A 19,880-nucleotide genomic window follows, 5' to 3' on the forward strand; every position below is an offset into this window, starting at 1 on the left:
GAGTGGGGTGGTGCGAAGCAAGGAACAACTGGCCAGGGGAGTGGGGGGGTGGGGGAGCAGCGAGGTCTGGAGCGAGCGGCTGAGGGGGGGAATCGTCGAGGCCTGGAGTGAGTTGCCGAGGGGGGAGAGCTACAGCTTCAAAATCTCCCATTCAGCCACTTCCTCCAGCCAAGTGGTGGAGGGATGGGGTGGCTAGATACCCAATGACGCTTTATCACGCATACACGAAGATGGATTTGTTGCGGAAATGTGATGACGTTGGCGCTGCAAAATGACATCATCCCGTGCACGCGCCACTCAATCCTGGCAAGATGTCAAAAATCACTGTGATTTTTTTGGTCTTTTCAGTGCACTCCGCTTTCTTTAGTTGCCTCTTACCTTAATGTATGGAAGAAACATCTTTGGGTCCATTTTCATTTTACTTGTCAATATTCTTCCATGTTCTCCCTTCACCGCTGCTCCCAAATCCCTCCAGTAGATTTGGGATTTGAACACACGCCTCCAGAAAACACTACGACCTGAACACAGCCCTTTCAACCACTCGGCCATCTTGACTGTTTCAAGCTTATGACAAAAGCTGAGAAATTATCCATTCTTTGTGAAAGTATTTGTGAGATTGTGGAAATGTCTGGAAGAGGAAAGACCGGCAGGAAAGCTCGGTCCAAGGCCAAGTCTCGCTGCTCCCGGGCTGGACTGCAGTTCCTGGTGGGCCATGATCACAGGCTCCTGAGAAAGGGCAACTATGCTGAGCGTGTGGGTGCCGGAGCCCCGGTCTATCTGGCTGCTTTGCTCGAGTATCTGACCGCTGAAATCCTCGAGCTGGCCGGCGGATCTCAGGTTTGATCGATGAGGAGACTCGCGGGGTGTTGAAGGTTTTCCTGGAGAATGTGATCAGGGATGCGGTCACCTACACTGAACAAGCCAAGCGCAAGACGGTCACTGCCATGGATGTGGTGTACGCTCTGAAACGGCAGGGCCGCACTCTCTCCGAATTCAGCGGCTGAACAACTCGACCCTTTCCAGCAAACACAACAAAGGCTCTTCTAAGAGCCACCCACCGCCTCACAGAGAGAGCAGTGACCTGGAAACGGGAGCTGGGATAGGCTGTTTAGAACTGTCTAGAATAAATCTGTGCTGTGTTCGAGATACAAAACTGGAATCCCCAAATTTGACATTTCATTTGCAGCAAGGATGTGCAGTGGATTTGATTTTCTGAACGGGCTGTGTAAACAGCGCCTGAGGCTCTACAGTTAGTTATTTCTCCAGTCGACACATGCCCTCAGTGAAAAGCCACATCACTCCTCCAGAATCACTCATTGTTTTCATAGAATTTCAAAATGATTTCGCTGCAATGAGGGAATCCGGGAGTTTTGCAGCAGCCGTTGAATCGGTCACTGGAACCAGACCCACTTGTGATGTTATTTCCCCCGAGACGGTGTTTCCTGCACTGAAACTGACAGGGTTTGTGAAACTGATCAGTTTCAGCTCAATCATTCAGGGACCTGGAATTCCCACAGCTTGAGCCCGCGCTATCCAGAGCCCACTTCTGATTGGTCACCCACTTGTCATTCACATGTCTTAACCAATCGCAGAGCCTCGAATTAGAAAATACAGCAAATCACTGGCTTAAATTGGCAGAAAGTTTAAATTCGAAAAAGCCGTCAATTTCAGTGTCGGAAAGAAGCGAATTAATGGTAAATCAGGCGTTAGTTTAAAGCTGTTCTTAAAATCGGGCCAGGACTTTGTGCTGATAAAAGCGGAATAAAAAAAGCTTTTGATGGATTATATATATTACGAAGTTTTAATCTGTAATTTTTTTGTCTACTTATCTGTACATGGCGGGAAGACTCTATTCAGCAATCTGTAACGGGACAAATAACTCACTCAGTGTGGAAGTAATAAATTAGACAGGTTTTGGGGTGAGTGAGAAATCACTGAAACAGATGCTTAAACATTTGAAATAGTTCTCATTCGGTCCTGTTACTGGCATTTTGGAATCAGACAGTAACCAGCCCTTTCACAGAGACTGTGGGTGGCTCTGAAAAGAGCCTTTGGTTTATTTGATGACATTTCGGCCGCTTTACTTTTTCTGGGAGCTCTGAGCGCTGGTTTTCTTGGGCAGCAGTACGGCCTGGATATTAGGCAGCACCCCGCCCTGAGCAATAGTCACTCCCCCCAGCAACTTGTTGAGCTCCTCATCGTTGCGGACTGCCAACTGCAGGTGTCTGGGGATGATTCGGCTCTTCTTGTTGTCCCGGGCCGCGTTCCCGGCCAGCTCGAGGATTTCAGCAGTCAGATACTCGAGCACAGCAGCCAAATAGACCGGGGCTCCGGCACCCACACGCTCAGCATAGTTGCCCTTTCTCAAGAGCCTGTGAACACGGCCCACCGGGAACTGCAGTCCGGCCCGGGAAGACCTAGACTTGGCCTTGGCCCGAGCTTTGCCGCCGGTCTTTCCTCTTCCAGACATTTCCACAATCTCGCAAACACTTTCACAAAGAATGGATAACTTCCGCCGCATTCACTTTACTTATAGACTGAAATATCTCCCCATTGGCCGGTACTTAATTCACCTCATTTGCCTATATTCTTCACCAATCAGGTCACTGACAACAGAAGTGGGCGGGGTTTACCGCCAAAACATCAGAAGCAGAAAATTTGTCAATTTCAAAAAGACCGCCAATTTCATTGTCAGAAAGGAGCGGATTAAAATAAATGCCATCCTGAGTCAAATATTTAAAATCCTTTGTCTTTATTTTGTTCTATTTAACTTTTTCCGTCACGAATTACAGACGCGGGTTTAAAATGTTATTTAAATTGTGGATCTTTCTCCAATCGCTTTCAAACTGTCCCGGGAGGTACTAAATCCCTGTTCACAGCATTTCCCTGAAGGGAAACATTCAGTTTATCTTCAATCAGAGCCCAGTGTCCTTCTCTGAAAAGAGGAAGCAGGATCGAGTCCTCAAACAGCCCTTAGTCTGCTGTGTAATAATCCCATTCCGCGCTGTTTCAGTGCGGAGAGTTACTGTTAATAAAATTATGAATCAGTTCACATTTCAGGAATAGAGTGAAGGGACTGAGGTCTGACCCTTACCGCTAAAAGCAGCTGTTAATGCTGTCATTCAGGGGCTGTGTAAAACAACAATAACAGCTTTAAGCAAAAAAGGAAAGGCGGATGAGCGGATTATGGGTTTGAGTTCGGTTTATGGGACAGCAGACAAAAACACAGCAGTGGGACATTTATTATGTTACATTGTCTTAAAATGATTTCATAGAGATGTTCGGATGCAGCTTTTTCAGAGATTGTGGGTGGCTCTTAAAAGAGCCGTTGTGTTTGGGATGTTTTTCAGTCCATTGTGCAGTTTTACTTGGAGCTGGTGTACTTGGTCACCGCCTTTGTCCCTTCCGACACGGCGTGCTTGGCCAGCTCCCCGGGCAGCAGCAGGCGCACGGCGGTCTGGATCTCCCGGGAGCTGATGGTTCTGCGCTTGTTGTAATGGGCCAGGCGGGAAGCCTCACCCGCGATGCGCTCGAAAATATCGTTCACAAACGAGTTCATGATGCTCATGGCCTTGGAGGAGATGCCGGTGTCGGGGTGAACCTGCTTCATCACTTTGTAGATGTAGATGGAGTAACTCTCCTTCCTCGACCTTCTCCGCTTCTTGCCGCCCTTTGCTGACGGTTTATTTAAGGTTTTCTTGGCGCCCTTCTTCGCAGCTGCTTTCTTCTTCTCCTCAACCATCTTCAGTTCCAATTTCAGACTCCGAAATAAACCAACCCCCTTCCGAGTGCGGATTAAATAGACAATCCCACAGCTCTATGCTAATGAGGGATGGGGAAAAGTAAAGATTGTGATTGGGTGATTGGGAGTGATGTCCCAACGATTTAATATTGTAATTCGACATTTGGTCTCTTTCGCCATCCAATCAGATTAAATATTTGCAACCAATCACAAATTCCCTTACTGCAATCAGGAAGTATATTTCACAAAGACTCTCTCCAGCCCCAGTTTATATTGAAAGAGCTGCTCCCTGTGTGGAGCTTCCTGGAAATGTCCTGGCTGTTGTTGGGAGGACACTTATTGACTGATTCTGTGTCGTTGTGTCTCTGCTATTGCATGTGAGTGTGCAATTAATTTTATTTTTAGTCTAGGCTGCTGTGTTTGAGTGTTTTATGTAATTTGGTAACTCAGTCTCTGGTGCTGTATGGATTCATTCTGTCTCTGTCAGGTACTGTGTTTGAGTGTGAGGAGATGAGGTGGAGTGTTGCGGCAAGGAAGATGGAAAAGAGCATTGGTGCGATGACAGCCTTACTTGACCCCAGTTTGCACTCGGATTGGGTCAGTGATAGATCCGTTGGCAAGGATTACAGCTTGCATGTCGTAGTGCAGTATGTTTGAGGAGGACATTCCATAATCCCTCTCGGTTGGTAGAGTCGAAGGCCTTTGTCAGGTCAGAGAAGGCCATGGATAAAGGTTGCTGCTGCTCCCTACATTTTCTTGAAGTTGTCTTGCTGTGAAGATTATGTTCACTGTGCCTGTTGATGGACAGAATCCACATTGTGATTCCAGTAGGAGCTCTTCAGCCACGGGGAGGAGGCAGTTGAGAAGGACTCTTGTGATGACCTTCCCTGTGGTGGACAACAGCGATACCCCTCTATAGTTAACACAGTCGGTCTTGTCAACTTTTTTTAAAGATGATCACAATTACCGCATCGCGGAGATCCCCTGTCATGCTCTCCTCCTTCCAGATGAGGGAAATGAGACATGTATTTGTGTCAAGAGTGCTTCTCTGCCATATTTTAGAATTTTTATGTGAATTCTATCTATTCTGGCAGTCTTATTGTTTTTTGGCTATCCATCTCTAACGTCATGTGTGAATGTGGGATTCATTCTGTACCTGTCACTCACTGGTACTTTGTGAAAGTGTGAGTTACATTCTGTATCTGTCAGTCTTCAGTCTTGTATGTGAGTGTGGAATACATTCTGTCAGTGGCACTGTGTGTGAGTATTTGATTCATTCTGTCAGTCTCTGGAATGTTATGTGATTTGGGACTTAGTCTGAATCTGTCAGTGGTTCTGTATGTGTGGAATTCAAGCTATATCTGTCAGTATCTCAGTGTGTGTGTGAGTTCATTCTTTATCTGTCAGTCTCTGGTGATTTATGTGAGTTTGGCAGTCACTGAATCTGCCAGGTACTGTAGGAGTATTTGAGAATGATTTTGTATGTGTCAGTCTTTGCTACTACATAGGAGTGTGGGATTAATTCTGTATCTGTCAGCCTTTGGTAGTGTGTGTGATTGTGGGATGAATTAATTCGCAGTCATTGGTGCCCAGTATGAATGTGGAAATCATTCTGTAACTCAGTCTGATATTGTTATGTGAGGGTAGGAATCACGTGTATCTTTCGATCCCGGGTGCTGATTGTGAGCATAGGATTCATTCTGTACCTGTCGGTGGTACTGTATCTATCTGTGGGATTAATTCTGTACCTTTCAGTCACTGGTATTGTGTATGAAAGTGGGATTAATTCTAGATCCGCCACACATTGGTTGTGTGTGTGTGTGTGTGTGTAAGAACATAAGAAGATACGAAATAGGACAGAAGTAGACCATTTGGCCCATCAAGCCTGCTCCGCCACTCAATAAGATCATGGCTGTTCTGATTGTGGCCTTAACTTCACTTTCCTGCCTGCCCCCATAACCATTGACTCTGTTGTAGATCAAAAATCTGTCTATCGCTGCGTTGAATATATTCAATGACACAGCCTCCACAGTCCTCTGGAGAGCAGATTTCCAAAGATGAACAACCCTCTGAGAGAGGAAATTCCTCCTCATCTCCTTCTTGAAAGAGAGACTGCTTATCTTAAACTCTTGCCCCTAATTCTATAATCCCCCACAAGGAGAAACGTCCTCTCAGCATCTACCTGTCCAGCCCACTGAGAATCTTACAGGTTTCAATAAGATCACCTCTCAATCTTCTAAACTCCAGTGAGTATAGGCCCAATCTGCTCAACTTTTTCTCATAAGACAATCCAACATCCCAGCAATCAGTCGAGTGAACCTTCTTTGAACTGATTCCAATGCAGGTATATTCCTCCTTATGTAAGGAGACCAAAACTGTATGGTGTTGGGATGTCACTAATGCCCTGTAAAGTTATAGCAAAACTTCTTTACTTTTATACTCCATTCCCCTTGCTAAAAATGCCAACATTCCATTTGCCTTCCTAATTACTTGCTATACCTTCATGCTAACATTTTTGTAATTCATGTACCTGGACACCCAGATTCCTTGGTACAGCAGCATTCTGCAGTCTCTCTCTATGTAAATAATATTCTGTTTTTCTATTCTACCTGCCAAAGTAGACAATCTCACATTTCCCCATGTTATACTCCATCTGCCAAAATGTTTTCCCACTGACTTAACCTATCTATATCTCTTCGCAGACACATTGTGTCCTCCTCACAACTTGCTTTCCGACCTATCTTTGTACCATCTACAAATTTGGCAACAATATACTTGGTCCCTTCATGCAATTATTAATATAGACCATAAATAGTTGAGGCCCCAGCACTGTACCTGTGGTACTCCATTGGGTAGTTTGCCAATCTGAAAATGCTCCATTTATCCCCACTCTCTGTTTTCTGTGAGTTAGCCAATCCCATATCCATGTGTGTGTAGTTTTCAGTTTGTATCTGTCAGTGCCTGGTACTCTATGTGAGTTTTGGACTCTTTCTCAATCTCTCAGTGCTACTATTTGTGTGTTAGGTTGCTTTAGATGACTCGGGCTGAGGTACTGTGAGTGAGTGCAATAATCAACCTATAGTTTTCAGCATCTGGCACTGAGCATGTGTTTCAGCATCACTTTATCTGTCAGTATCTGGTACTCTGTGTGAGTGGGGGATTCATTATATAACCTTCCGTCCCTGGGACTGTTTGCAAGTCTGGATTCATTCTGCATAAAATGTCAGCACAGCAACAGGCCACAGATGTGGTTGGTTTTAAGCAGACAATATGTTTGAAGTTTTGCCAAGTATTAAATATCTGTCACTGTGAACATAATAGCGAAAGATAATGTATCTTTCAATCTGATACAGGATTGATGTGCAAATGTAACTCAGGCTGTACTAATCAATTTGATCAATGCCATTCAGTCTGACTCTGAGGGAGAATCTTGGACTTGTGTGTAAAATGAGCTCAGTCTGGAATTGTACAGTATCTTCCATCTGACACTATGAGGTTTCAGGACAGGTATGTAATTTATAGCTCAGACTAAACTCATCAAATTTATAATGTATCTTTTAGTTTCACAATCCGGATGAGTTTTAAACTGGAATCTGAGTTTGTATCTCAGGTTATACGATATTTCAGAATCTCTCAATCTGATTATGCATTTTAGATTTGGACTTGTATCTAATGTATATGTCTGGACACATTATGGGAATTAATACTGATAATAAACTGATAACGTGTAAATATTGGGCTGGTATTTAACTTGAATCTCAGATTATATTAGTTTAGTTTAGAGATACAGCACTGAAACAGGCCCTTCGGCCCACCGAGTCTGTGCCCACCATCAACCACCCATTTATACTAATCCTACACTAATTCCATATTCCTACCACATCCCCACCTGTCCCGATATTTCCCTACCACCTACCTATACTAGGGGCAATTTATAATGGCCAATTTACCTACCAACCTGCAAGTCTTTTGGTCATGTGGGAGGAAACCGGAGCACCTGGAGGAAACCCACGCAGACACAGGGAGAACTTGCAAACTCCACACAGGCAGTACCCAGAATTGAACCCGGGTCGCTGGAGCTGTGAGGCAGCGGTGCTAACCACTGCACCGCCCTTAATTCTATAACTTTGAAAAGGGAACCATGTGTCAGTTCTATGTGTATTTAATTTGTAGCTGAGGTTGCACTATTGTGAGATTGACACCCTGATAATTTGATAGTGGGTGAGAATTTGGACTGGGATTTATGAATCTACCTGTCAGTGGTACTGAGTTGGGGTGACATGGAAACAACGTCCGTCTCTCCTGTTCTGTTTGATTGATGGATTGAAAATGTGTCTCTGGAACTATTTCTGCTGTCTGAGACTGTGGAACTGATGACCTGTCTGTGTCTCTGCGCTCTGTGAATGATAATGTACGGACTGTGTGTGAGAAGGAGCTGGTGACACTCGTCCTTGTAACTTGGGTGGAGGAAACATCACATTTATTCTGGTTCATTCAATTATCTGTCTGTTTGAACAAAAGTATGTTTATAACTAAAATACAGGTGAGACAGAAGATACAGGATTTTAATGAATTTAATCTCTCAAATAATAATGAGCCCCCACAAAGGAAGCCCAGTCATACAAATATTATCATTGTTTGACTGCACTGCAGTAACAGGTTCTTCCCATTCTGTCTCCTTTCCCCGTCGACACACAGCCTGAGAATGGCCTCTCCCTTCCCCCACTCACCCCATGTTCCGGGACCAGTTGATTCTCCATTCCGCCTCTTACAAACAGCCCCCGTCTGCCCCTGAACTTGCCCCGGACTCGATGCTGATCTCTGAGTCTATCTGTGGACACGCTCCCAAAGCGATGTGCTGCTGGAAGGAGGCTGCTGTTTGCTTCCTTCCCCCGGGAACGGGATCTCTCCATTCGCGACTGTTTCAAACCATCTTCTTCCGCTCACAGGCAGTGCTGGGGGAGGGGAGCGCAGGCGCAGATTCAGGCAACAATTCAGCAAACAGAAACATAGAAAATTTCCGGCACAGAATGAGGCCATTCGGCCCAACATGTCCGTGCCAGCGCAAAGAGAGCGATCCAGCCTGTTCCCACAGTTTATTGTTGTTGGACAGTGAAGTGTGGAAATAGAAGCGGACAGTCAGAATGTGGGGAGTTACACAAAGAGAATCTATTATAGGCACCAGGTGAGAAGTGTGAAGGACACATTTTAAACAGTGGCTGTTTGGTTTCGCCTGAACGGTTAGACCATGGGAGCGGGAACTGGAAATCTGACCAGTGTAAAAGTCCCTGTTCCGTCGGTCAGTCCCATTCATGTCCCAGCGGATTATGTCTGGATGTCATTTAATTGTTGTAAAACGGCCAAAGCCTCTGGTGTGCAGTAGCTGGGGGCTGAAGGACTGCAGTGGAATCAGACACTGACTCTGTTTGTATTGCTGGGTTTCCTTTGTGATTGTTCACAATGATTATTCATTCAAAGATTGTTTTGGTCTCTCTTGTAACTTCCACCACACCTCTTCCTGAATTATAATAAATACTTTTTCTTTCTACAGGCAAATACTTGAAGGAAGCAGAATAAATATAATGATGCCTTAGCACAAGGGTAAGTGCAGCCGGCTTCTCACACACAGTAAGGACAGTATCATTCAGAGAGAAAAGAGACATCAGTTCCACAATCACTGCCAGCAGTATTCGTCAGACTGGCACTGATCCCAAGTTCCAGAGACTAACAGTCAATCCAACAGTCACACAGAGCATGACAGACTGAAGTTGTTTCCATTTCACCCCAACTCCGTCCCACTGACAGGTAGATACATCAATCCCAGTCCAAAATCACACCCACTATCAGATTGCAAGGCACTGTGTCACTCTCACAAGAGAGCAGCCTGAACTTCAAATTCAATGTCAGATGGAACAGACAAACAGTACAGCAGCTGAGTCACCCATGGTTACCATTGACCATAAACTGAACTGGACCAGCCACATAAATGCTGTGACTGCAAGAGCACGGTCAGAGGCTAGGAATTCTGCGGCGAGTAACTGACCTCCTGTTTCCCCACATCCGTCCACCATTCACAAGACACAAGTCAGGAGTGTGATAGAATACTGCCCACTTGCCTGGATGAGGGCAGCTCCAACAACACTCAAGTAGCCTGTTTGATTGCCCACATCCACCACCTTCAATATTCACTCCATTCACCACTGATGCACAGTGGCAGCAGTGCGTACCAGCTAAAAGATGCACTGCAGCAACACACCAAGGCTTCTTCGACAGTACCTTCCAAACCTGGAACCTCTACCACCAACAAGGACAAGGGCAGCAGATGCATGGGAACACTGCCACCTGCAAGTTCCCCTCCAAGCCACACACCATCCTGACTTGGAACTATATCAACATTCCTGCACTGTCGCTGGGTCAAAATCCTGGAACTCCCTTCCAAACAGCACCGTTGGAATTCCTACATCTCAAGGACTGCATCAGCTCAAGAAGGCAGCTCACCACCATTTTGTCAAGGGCAATTTGGAATGGGCAATAAATGCTGGCATAGCCAGTGATGCCTACATCACATGAACAAATGAAAAAAGTGAGGAAATAGTGAAGGGCTTCTATAGAATACATGCAGATATGTTTCCTCTTGTGGTGGTGTCTGAAACAAGAGCCAAAAATATAAAATCGACATTCATAAAACCAATGAGGAATTCATGAAAAATGTATTTATGTAGTGAGTGGTTAGAATCTGGAATTTGCAACCACAGGGAGAGGTCGAGGCGAATAGTATTGATGCATTTAAGGGGAGGTGGAACAACTGTCTGGGAAGAAAGGAATTGAGGCTTTATTTTTTTTTATTTGTGCAAATGAAGCAGGATGGCTGGAAATATGTGTAGAGCATCGAGCAGTTGGGACGATCCCAGTGCAGTGTTTTGTCTGGATGGATCTGCCCAGAACACTTGTGATGCAGGAGCTGGGAGCTTCAGTACTTCAGTGGAGACAGATACTGACACTGGTTTTCATTTGTGGGTGTTTTTAATGATTATTAATTGCGAAATTAAATTCACCTCTTTGATATTTTGCACCTCCCCTGTTCTTGAGTTAAGACATATTTTTTCTTCATACAGGCAAATACTTGAAGGAATCATGATGAATGTGATGGTTGCTGCACTCGAGGCACAAGGAACAGTGCAGCCAACTCCTCTCACACACAGTAGGTACATTATCACTCAGAGTACAGAGGGATAGACAGTTCATCAGTTCCCTAGTCTCAGACTGCAGAAGTAGTCAGGCCCACATTGATCCCGAGTTCCAGAGACACATTTTCAATCCAACAATCAAACAAAGCAGGAGAAAAATAAGTTGTTTCCATTTCACCCCAATTCAGTCCCACTGATAGTCAGATATGTCAATCCCAGGTCAAAATCACACACATTAACAGATTGAAATACAATGTGTCAATCTAAATATAATGCAGACTTAGCTATCAATTAAATATCAGATAGAATTGGCACACAGTATTGATTGAATGGCACAGAATCTAACGTAATGCTGTACCCTGAGATTTAAATTAAATACCATACTCAAAGCTCACATCCATTCATGATAAAGGATGTTTAAACATCCCCATAGTGTACCCTGAGATACAAGTTACATACAAGTTCAACATTCATTACAGAGAAAGTTTCTAAGGTGCTGAAAGATATTGTAACCTGAGACACAAATTAGATACCAGTTCAGAACTCACCCACACTGTGAAATGGAAAGATACAGAATCAATTCCATTCGTGCAGATTGATCTAAATATTATATACCATTCTAAAAACTCATACAATATCAAACTGAAATACAGTATCAATTCCATGAGTGTAGATTGAGCTAAACATTGCCAGTCCAAAAATAAAACAGTATTAGATTAAGTAATGCTGATAGAAAGTGCAAACTGTGATGTAAATTAGATGCCTGAATTCACCCAGACTGCGGAATTTAAAAATACAGTTGACTGAGATACACATTATTTACCAGCCAAAAACATCTCAAACATTATCAGTGTGAAATAGATTATCAATTCCATTTGTGTAGACTGAAATCCACAGAACAAACCAGTAAAAAATCTCATACAGCGGTATGGTGGTTTTGTGGTGACATTACAGGACGAGTAATCCTGAAGTCTCCACTAATGGTCCAGAGAAACAAGTTCAAGTTCCATTACAACAGCTGGGTAATTATAGTATCATAGAATCAAAGAAAGTTTAAGGCACAGAAGGAGGCCACTTGGCCCATCGTGTCTGTGCCAGATGAAAAACTTTCCACCCATTCTAATTCCACCTTCCAGCATTTGGTCTGTAGCCCTGCAGATTACAGCACTTGAAGTGTATATCCAGACTTCTTTTGAATGAATTGAGGCAGTGAGTTCCAAACCCCCACCACCCTCTGGCTGAAAAGAACTTTTCCTCATCTCCCCCGTAATCTTTCTACCAATCACTTTAAATCTATTTCCCCCAGTCACTGACCTCTCTGCTAAGGTAAATAGGCCCTTCACTTCAACTCTATCCAGGCACCTCAAAATTTTGTATGTTTCAATGAGATTTCCCCTCAGCCTTCTCTGTGCCAAGGAGAATAGCCCCAGCCTATCCAGTCTTTCCTCATAGCTGCATTTTTCCAATCCCGGCAACATTCTCGTGAATCTCCTCTGCACCCTCTCTAGTGCAATTACATCCTTTCTGTAATAAGGTGATCAGAACTGCATACAGTATTCATTGTGGCCTGACTAATGATTTATACAGTTCCAGCATAACCTCCCTGCTCTTAAATCTATACCTCGGCTAATAAAGGAAATAATTCCATATGCCTTCTTACCACCTTATCGACCTGTCCTGCTACCTTCAGGGATCTGTGGACATTTACTCCACGGTCCCTCACTTCCTCTACACCTCTCAGTCTTCTCCAATTAATTGTGTATTCCTTTGCCTTGTTTAACCTCCCCAAGTGCATCAACTCACACTTCTGAATTGAATTCCATTTGCCATTTTTCTGTCCATCTGACCAGACCATGAAGATCTTCCTGCAGTCTACAGCTATCCTCCTTGCTATTTACCACACAGCCAATCTTTGTGCCATCTGCAAACTCATACCCCCTACATTTACATCCATGTAGACTACATCAACTGCACTACCCTCATCTATCTTCCTTCTTAATTCTTCAAAATTTCGATCAAGTTGGTTAGACAAGATCTTCCCTTAACAAATCCATGCTGACTATCCTTGATTAATCTGTGCCTTTCGAAGTAACATTTTATCCTGTCTCTCAGAATAGATTCCAATAATTTGCCCACTACTGATGTTAGACTGACTGGCCTGTAATTATTTGGTCTCCCTCACTCCCTTTTTAAACAAAGCTACAACGTTAGCAGTCCTCCAATCCTCCATCACCACACCTGTATCCAGTGAGGTCTGGAAAATGATGATCAGCTCTTCTGCTATTTCCTCTCTTGCTTCTTTTTAACAGCCTGAGGTGCATTCCATCCGGCGCTCGTGATTTATCAACTTTCATATACACTAATCCCATTAATATGTCCTCTCTCCCTCTGTATGGATCACATCCATACTTCACACCCCTCTTCCTTATCTACAATATATGCATCTTCCCCCTCTTTTGTGAAGACAGATGCAAAGTATTTATTCAGAACAATGCCAGCATCTTCTGCTCTACACATAGGTTACCTTTTTGGTCTTTTCTGTGCCCTATTCTTTCCTTATTTATCCTTTTACTCTCAATGTATTGATAAAACATCTTTGGGTTCACCATAATTTTGATTGCCAATATTCTTTTATGCTCTCGCTTAACTTTCCTAATTTCAATGTTGATTTCCCCCCTCCACATTCTATACTCCTCTTGGCTTTCTGTAGTATTCAGTTCTCTGTGTTGGGCATAAACTTCCCTTTACTGCCTTATTATACCTGTAAACTCCTTGACATCCATGGGGCTCTAGATTTGGCCTTCCCACCCTTTTTCTTTGTGGGAACATGTTGACTCTGAACCCCTGGAATCTCCCCTTTGAATTCTTCCCACTGCTCTGACACTGATTTACCTTCAACTACCTGTTTTCAGTCCACTTTCGGTAAATCAATCTTCACCTTAGTAAAGTTGGTCTTACCCCAATTGAGAACTCTAACTCCTGTTCTGTCCTTGTCCTTTCCATAATTATATTAAAACTGACTGAATTATGATCACTACCACCAAATTGCTGTCCCACTGCCGCTCCTTCCACCTGCCCCTCTTCATTTCCTAAAACTAAGTCTAAAACTTCACCCTCTCTTGTTGGACTTGCTACATATTGGCTAAAAAAAGTACTCCTGAATGCACCTCAAGAATTCTGCTCCCTCAATTCCCTCTACACTAAAAGTATCCCAGTTAATGTTTGGGTGGTACAAATCCCCCACTGTTACTGCCCTATTGTTCTTGCACTTCTCAGATATTTGCCTACATATCTGCTCTTCCATCTCCCTCTGACTGTTTAGGGGTCTATAGTACACTCCCAGCAGTGTGATTGCCTCTTTTTTGTTCCTCAGCTCAATCTATACGGTCTCATTTGATAAACCTTCCAACATATCATCCCTCCTCACAGTTGTAATAGTTTCTTTGACCAAAATTGCCACTCCCCCTCCTTTTTTTATCCCCTTCCCTCTCACGTCTGAAAACCCTGTAACCAGGAAGATTGAGCTGCCACGCCTGTCCCTCCTTTAGCCATGTTTCTGTAATAGCTATGATATCATACTGCCGTGTGTCTAACTGTGCCCTGAGCTCATCTGCTTCATTTGCTATACTCCTTGCATTGATTTAGATATCCTTGAGCACTGCCAACATTTTTTGTTTTGAATTTTCTAATCAGTGTTTCCTCTCTCTTCCAGGCTCCATTAATTTTCTGCCTTCCATTTTCATTTCTGATCTGACTCTACCTTCCAGTCCCCATCTCCCTGCCAAACTAGTTTAAACCCTCCCCAACAGCACTAGCAAAACATCCTGCAAGGAACTCCGTCCTGGCTCGGTTCAGGTGCAACCCGTCCAACCTGTCCCAAAAATCGAAAGTCCTCCCTCCTGCACCATTTTTCCAGCCACACGTTCATCTGTCTTATCCATCTATTCCTGTACTCACTTGCACGTGGCACTGGGAGTAATCCGGAGATTATTACTTTTGATGTCCTGCTTGCTAATTTCTTACCTCACTCCCTAAGTTCTGACTGCAGCACAACATCCTTATATCTACCTATGTTGTTGGTTCTGATGTGGACTACCACTGCTGGCTGTTCACCCTCCCGCTTCAGGGTGCTCTGCAACTGCTCAATGACATCCTTGACCCTGGCACCAGGGAGCCAACACTCCATTCCTGGATTCACGTCTGTGGCCATAGAAACACCTGATTGTTCCCTTGACGATTGAATCACCTATCACTATGGCTTTTCCAGTCTTCCCTGTACTCCCCTTTGCTGCTGAGTCACACATGGTGTCATGGACTTGGCTCCGGCTGCACTCCCCAGGTGAAGCATCATTGTCCTCTGTATTCAGAACTGAATACCTGCTGGAGAGTGAGACGCACTCGGGGTGTCCTGCACGACCTGCCTGATTCCTTTTGACTGCCTGGTGGTCACCCATTCCCTCTCTCCCTGCATACTCTTAAGCTGTGGGGTGACCACATCTATAAACGTGTTATCTATGTACAAAGAACAAACAACAGTACAGCACAGGAACAGGCCATTCGGCCCTCCAAGCCCGCGCCGATCTTGATGCCTGTCTAAACTAAAACCTTCTGCACTTCAGGGGACCGTATCCCTCTCTTCCCATCCTATTCATGTATTTGTCAAGATGCCTCTTAAACGTCGCTATCTTCCCTGCTTCCACCACCTTCCCCGGCAGCAAGTTCCAGGCACTCACCACCCTCTGTGTAAAGAACTTGCCTCGCACATCCCCTCTAAACTTTGCCCCTCTCGCCTTAAACCTATGTCCCCTCGTAACTGACTCTGCCACCCTGTGAAAAAGCTTCTGACTATCCACTCTGTCTCTGCCACTCATAACTTTGTCAACCTCTATCATGTTGCCCCTCCACCTCCATTCTCAGTTTTGGGAAAAATAGAGTATATGACTGTCTCAGTAAGTAGGAAAAGTTAAAATATGTTGTGACCAGTGGAGAAGTGTGATGAGAATAAACAGATCCTCCTCTGATTTCAACTACACAAGCATTTGCGATTTGGCTCTGTAGCTTAGTTGGTTAAAGCACTTGTCTAGTAAACAGAAGAGCCTGGGTTCAACTCCCAGCAGAGCCTTATTTCACATTTGTGATATGCTTTAGAAGTTTCCTTATCAATCATTTACATCTCTGTTTTGTGAACTTGAACTTGGAATTCAAATTACATGATGAATTTCAGTCACAGGAGAAAACAGCCTTTGTGAAGGATGTGAGTTGGGAATGGCTGTTCCTCCTTGTCCAGAAATTCAGTGCTGATACGCCAAAGGCAACTTCTTTGATACAAATTTGTTCACGGTTACATTCGATCTGGAAAACAGCTCGACATTAATCTCACTGAAGGAAAGTGTGACTGTGTTGTATGTTTCAGAGTGTTGGTCTCGTTATGTGTTGCTTTTAACCGAGACTGGGGACATGACGCGAGTGGGAAGGTTGATCCGAGGTTTGGAATATTTGTCAATCAGGAACAAGAAAAATCAAAGGAACCAAATAAGAAAACCTATGTCTCGTGGGTATTGAGAGACGGTGAGAAGATATTAAACTTTGTTCCATTCAATCCGGCTGCGATGAACTTTGAATTTTTCCGCCTTTTATAAACATTATTTGAAGGGTCTCTGTAACAATGTTCAGTGTTGATGAGAGTGGGGTCTGGGTGAGCAGCTGCTGAGTGTGACAGGGTCAGGACTGGATGCAGGAAGTTCTCTGACACTCTCTCTCCCTCTCTCTCTCTGATGGCTTTGAGTTGATTTTCAAGTGTTTGAATAAATGAAGGAAGTTCCCTCCACCCATTTGTTTGGACAGACAGTGTAGTATAAGGATGTAAAGGGTTAATGCTGAAGATAGTGGGATCAACCCCTCCCACTGTCAGAGTGATGATGTAACAGTCACATGAGATGAGGTTTGGGAGAAGAGAGAGCAGCACCAAGGATGCTAGCTTAAGAGGTTTGATGAATGTGTATATAGTATTGTGTAAATTAGAAAAGAGTTCTTAGTTCTTTCAGCAGGAAATGTGTCCAGAAAATATTCAGGAGTCGGAATGCAGATATTAACTCCAAGTGACAGTTCTGGGTTCATTTAACAAAAAAAAGGTAGCGAATAATATTGCTCACTGATTGAAATCCCCCAGTGAGGAGACAGTGAAACAGGTGATCTGTTGGGACATCCTTCGATCCAAGGTTTCGGCAGCATTTAATCTCCCTTTTTGGTGAAATTCTCTGTTATTTGCATCTTTTTTTAATCAGCTTTCATGGGTGAGTGAAAAACTCAAAAAAACTTAACAGTTCCATTGTTCCTTCTTTCCATCAGTTTCTCTTTTCTGTCTCAGATCAATATAATGATGAGAATCCCAATTTAATCTGCTGTTTCTGGTGTTTTATCCATTCCAATCAAAATTCAACATTCCAATCAAATCTATTTGTTATTCCACAGTGTCTCTCCATGTGTTTTATTCTGTTGTATTCTCTCACAGTCTGTTTAATGATCAATGTTACATCTCAGTCTCTGTTCTGGTGAAGATCAGAAGCAGTGTTATCTGTTTGCACCACCCGACAAGTCGGCCTGAGGCTGTGTCTCATCGATAATGTGGAGTTAGGAACATCGAAACATAGGAGCAGGAGTCGGCCATTCAGCCCTTCGAGACTGCCCCGCCATTCAATATGATCATGGCTGAACATCCACTTCAATGCCCTTTTTCCCACACTTTCCTCATATTCCCTTATGTCATTTGTATTTACAAATCTGTCAATCTCTGCTTTAAACATACTCAACGACTGAGCTTCCACAGCCCTCTGGGGTAGAGAATTCCAAAAGATTCACAACCCTCTGAGTAACAACATTTCTCCTCATCTCTGTCCTAAGTGGCTTCCCCTTTATTTTGAAATTGTGTTCCCTGATTTTCGACTCCCCAACCAGGAGAAACATCTTAGCTGCATCTACCCTGACTGTCCTTTAAGTATTTTGTGGGTTTCAATGGGATCACCTCTCATTCTTCAAAACTCTAGAGAAGACAGCCCCAGTTTCCCCAATCTCTCTTCATAGGACAATCCCACCATCCCAGGAACAAGTCTGATGAACCTTCGTTGAACTCCCTCCATGGCAATAATATCCTTCCTAAGGTAAGGAGACCAAAACTGTACACAGTACTCCAAGTGCGGTCTAACCAGGGTTCTATACAATTGAAGCAAGAATTCACTACTCCTGTACTCAAATCCTCTTGTGATAAAGGCTAACATACTATTAGCCTTCCTAATTGCTTGCTGCACCTGCATGTTAGCTTTCAGTGACTTATTGACATGGACACCCAGATCACCCTTATATTCTATAACTCAGTTAATAAAGGAAAGGATTCCATATACCTGCTGAACCACCTTATTGACCTGTCCTGCTACTTCAGGAATCTGTGGACATTCACTCCAACGTCCCTCACTTCCTCTACACCATTCAGTGTTCTCCCATTAATTGTGGATTCCTTTGCCTTTTTTGATGCGTGCTCTCGCTGTTCCCTGCTCTCCGAGTGAACTCTTGCTCCCTCTCTCTCCTGGGCTCTTTATGCTCCACTCTGCTCTCACCGTTTCCCACTCTATTAATGTATCAATATTTGTTTGCCTTGTGTTTAATTTAAAATATGGATTAACTGTATTTTACAGTTGTAGGTTTTATTTGGTAGTCCTGTGCAAGTTGTGGATTGGTATTTAATATTTAGCTCTGTGAAAATGATTGTGAATGAAAATATAACTTTCAATCTTATACATGGGCTGGTCTGCAAGCTCCAAGTCCTTCATTTTGTAGTAATGGAATTGATACTGTATCTTTCAGTCGTAATCTCTGTGGGATTTTTGAACTGGTATGTAATGCATAACTTGGTCTGACGTTCCGATGTACATTATTGGGATTCAAAGGATGATAGGAAATAGGGGCATTAGGCCATTCAGCCCATCGAGCCTGCTCCAACATTCAAACAGATCGTGACTGATCATCTACCTCTACGCCATTTTTCCTGCTATCTCCATATCCCTTGATCCTGTTAGTATTTAGAAATCTATCGATTTCTGTCTTGAATATGTTCAATGATTGATCTTCCACAGCCCACTGGGATAAAGAATTCCACAGATTTCCCACCCTCTGAGTAAAGAAATTCCTGCTCATCTCAGTCTCAAATGGCCTGCCCTTATTCTGAGTCTGTGTCCCCTTGTTCTAGACTCACCAGACAGAGGAAACATCCTATCCATATCTACCCTGTCACACCCTGTAAGAATTTTGTAAGTTTCAATGAGATCACCTTTCATTCTTCGAAACTCCAGAGAATTTCGGCCCAGTTTCTGCAGTGTCTCATCATAAGACAATCCCACCATCCCAGGGGATTAGTCCGGTGAATCTCTGTTGCACTCCCTCTGTGACAAGTCTATCCTTCCTTCAATAAGGAAACCAAAATAGTACAGAATATTCCAGGTGCAGTCTCAGCCAGACTTTATACAATTGAAGCAATACATCTTTAACCATGTACTCAAATCCCCTTTCAATGAAGCCAACATACCATTTGCCTTCCTAATTGCTTGCTGCACCTGCACACTAGCTTTTAGTGTCTCATGAACAAGGACACCCAGGTACCTTTGGACATGAACACTTCCCAGCCTCTCACCATTTAAGAAATACTCTGTCTTTCTGTTTATTCTACCAAAGTGGAGAAATTCACACTTATTTACATTATATTCCATCTGCCATGTTCTTGCCCATTCACTTACCCTGTCCAAATCCCCTTGAAGCCTCCTTGCACTCATTCTGTACCTTTCAATCAGGTAAATTTTGTCTGTTCTGTTTCAAGTTTTATATTTAAAATGTAACCATGGTGACAGAGTTTATTGAGATCTGATAGTGAGTTTGTTTTTGGACTGTGATTGATGTATCAACCT

The 19,880-nt window shown here is 43.6% G+C and overlaps 1 protein-coding gene, 1 long non-coding RNA gene and 1 other non-coding gene across 3 annotated transcripts; 2 read left to right on the forward strand and 1 right to left on the reverse strand.

Annotated features, from left to right (window-relative positions):
• Positions 1–2,080: 2,080 nt before the first annotated feature.
• LOC137350423 (histone H2AX-like) lies at positions 2,081–2,470 on the reverse strand. The gene has a single exon (XM_068015084.1). The coding sequence runs from the start codon at positions 2,468–2,470 to the stop codon at positions 2,081–2,083; it is 390 nt and encodes a 129-aa protein (XP_067871185.1).
• A 6,820-nt stretch (positions 2,471–9,290) lies between these two features.
• On the forward strand, positions 9,291–16,491 carry LOC137350424 (uncharacterized). The gene is made up of 3 exons (XR_010969412.1): positions 9,291–9,343; positions 10,858–10,943; positions 16,343–16,491. It is a non-coding gene; the product is annotated as an uncharacterized lncRNA (long non-coding RNA).
• On the forward strand, positions 15,978–16,051 carry trnat-agu (transfer RNA threonine (anticodon AGU)). Its single transcript has one exon. It is a non-coding gene; the product is annotated as a tRNA-Thr (tRNA).
• Positions 16,492–19,880: the final 3,389 nt, after the last annotated feature.

Source organism: Heterodontus francisci, chromosome 35 (genome assembly GCF_036365525.1).
Source record: "Heterodontus francisci isolate sHetFra1 chromosome 35, sHetFra1.hap1, whole genome shotgun sequence".
NCBI lineage: Eukaryota > Metazoa > Chordata > Chondrichthyes > Heterodontiformes > Heterodontidae > Heterodontus > Heterodontus francisci.

Bases quoted from the DNA above. Each gene is read 5' to 3' on its own strand.
- LOC137350423 (XM_068015084.1), bottom strand. From the start codon at position 2,470: ATGTCTGGAAGAGGAAAGACCGGCGGCAAAGCTCGGGCCAAGGCCAAG.